Below are 1,238 nucleotides of genomic sequence, written 5' to 3'. Positions count from 1 at the left end.
GGGGTGAGCCCGCGTGCCCCTCACGGCCGGGCGTGCCTGAGGCCCCGACCGGAGCGTCCCCGCCTCGGGTGCCCCTGCAGGCCCCCCGGTGACAGCCCCCGTGTTGCAGGTGTACCTCCTGATCCTGAGCGTGACCACCCTCAGCCTCCTGCTGGCCCCGGTCCTGTGGAGAGCCGCCATCGCCAGGTGTGTGCCTCGGCCGGAGAGGCGGTCGAGCCTCTGAGGCACCGACGCCCGCGCGGGACGTGCACTCTTGGGACACGTCCAGGGCCGCACGTCCTGTGAGCCCCTTGCCTCGGACAGAGCGCTCCGCGGAGGGGCTGCCGTGCGCCCAGCCTGACGCTCGCTGTTCCTGCTTAGCCCCGGGTCGTCCAGACCAGGCTGGTGCGTTCAGCGACCACGTCCAGTACGTAACGCTGCATTCTGCGGGTCCCCCTGACTTCTGCCTGGATGTGCCTTTTTTTCGGAAGTCAATGTTCACTCTATTGTTAACTCATCCGTTCGTCATCAGTTCATGATTTTCTGGTAAAAAAAATCAGAAAGGTTTTTATTTATTCAATTTTTGTGTTATCATCTGGTCAATGTTTGTTATTAAACATCTCTGTGATGTGCAGTTTTAATTTTGGCAGTGAGTTTAGAAAGTCAGTTTAATCCTTACTGCCTGTGTTTTCTAAATTGACAAAGACCTTCTAAATGTCTATTTGTTTTTATTATAATTTTAAATAAAACACTCATCAATTTTTTAATTAGGAATATCATTCTTTTAAAATATTTGTTTTGAATCACAAGAATATGCATGCTTTAATAAAGATTATTTATGATCAGAGTAATTAATTGAAACTTACTGGAATTTCTTTAGATTTTTGTTTTAAACTAATCTTGGCCCATTTAAAAAAATTTGGATGAATTGTATATTGTCACATTATTCTCTAAGCTCCTCTGACGGTCCGTAAGGCCGTGTCTTTCCTGTCTGTGTGCCTCTTGCCCGGCGATCTGGAACCCACCGAAGGCCGGTCTCTGGGGCGTTTCTTCCATTCCTACCCCAGCGCCCAAGAGCAGAGCCAGGAGCTCATTCAGTCTTGTTGAATTGAATGAAGCCTGTGTGACAACGCTGACTTTTCTTCCAGAACGTGGTGCTAAGGTCACAGTTTGAGAATGGTTCATAAAGATGCCCAGAGGACATGCCTCTGGAAGCTTCTGCCTGCAGGACACCCTTCTTGGAGGGTCCCAGCACCCCC

At 50.1% G+C, this 1,238-nt stretch overlaps 1 protein-coding gene across 5 annotated transcripts in view; it reads left to right on the top strand.

The window, feature by feature from the left end:
- TMCO3 (transmembrane and coiled-coil domains 3) overlaps positions 1–830 on the top strand; it is a 46,368-nt gene extending 45,538 nt beyond the window's left edge. For all 5 annotated transcript variants that reach the window (XM_029936405.1, XM_029936402.1, XM_029936400.1 and 2 more), the window contains one exon: positions 110–830. In XM_029936405.1, the coding sequence (XP_029792265.1) occupies positions 110–223 (114 nt within the window). In that variant the 3' untranslated portion in view covers positions 224–830. The remainder of the gene's footprint in view (positions 1–109) is intronic.
- Positions 831–1,238: the final 408 nt, after the last annotated feature.

The sequence above is a fragment of the Suricata suricatta genome, chromosome 4 (assembly GCF_006229205.1).
Source record: "Suricata suricatta isolate VVHF042 chromosome 4, meerkat_22Aug2017_6uvM2_HiC, whole genome shotgun sequence".
Classification (NCBI taxonomy): Eukaryota; Metazoa; Chordata; class Mammalia; order Carnivora; family Herpestidae; genus Suricata; species Suricata suricatta.
The sequence above is the reverse complement of the archived record's forward strand: the minus strand, read 5'-3'. Positions and strand labels throughout refer to the sequence as shown.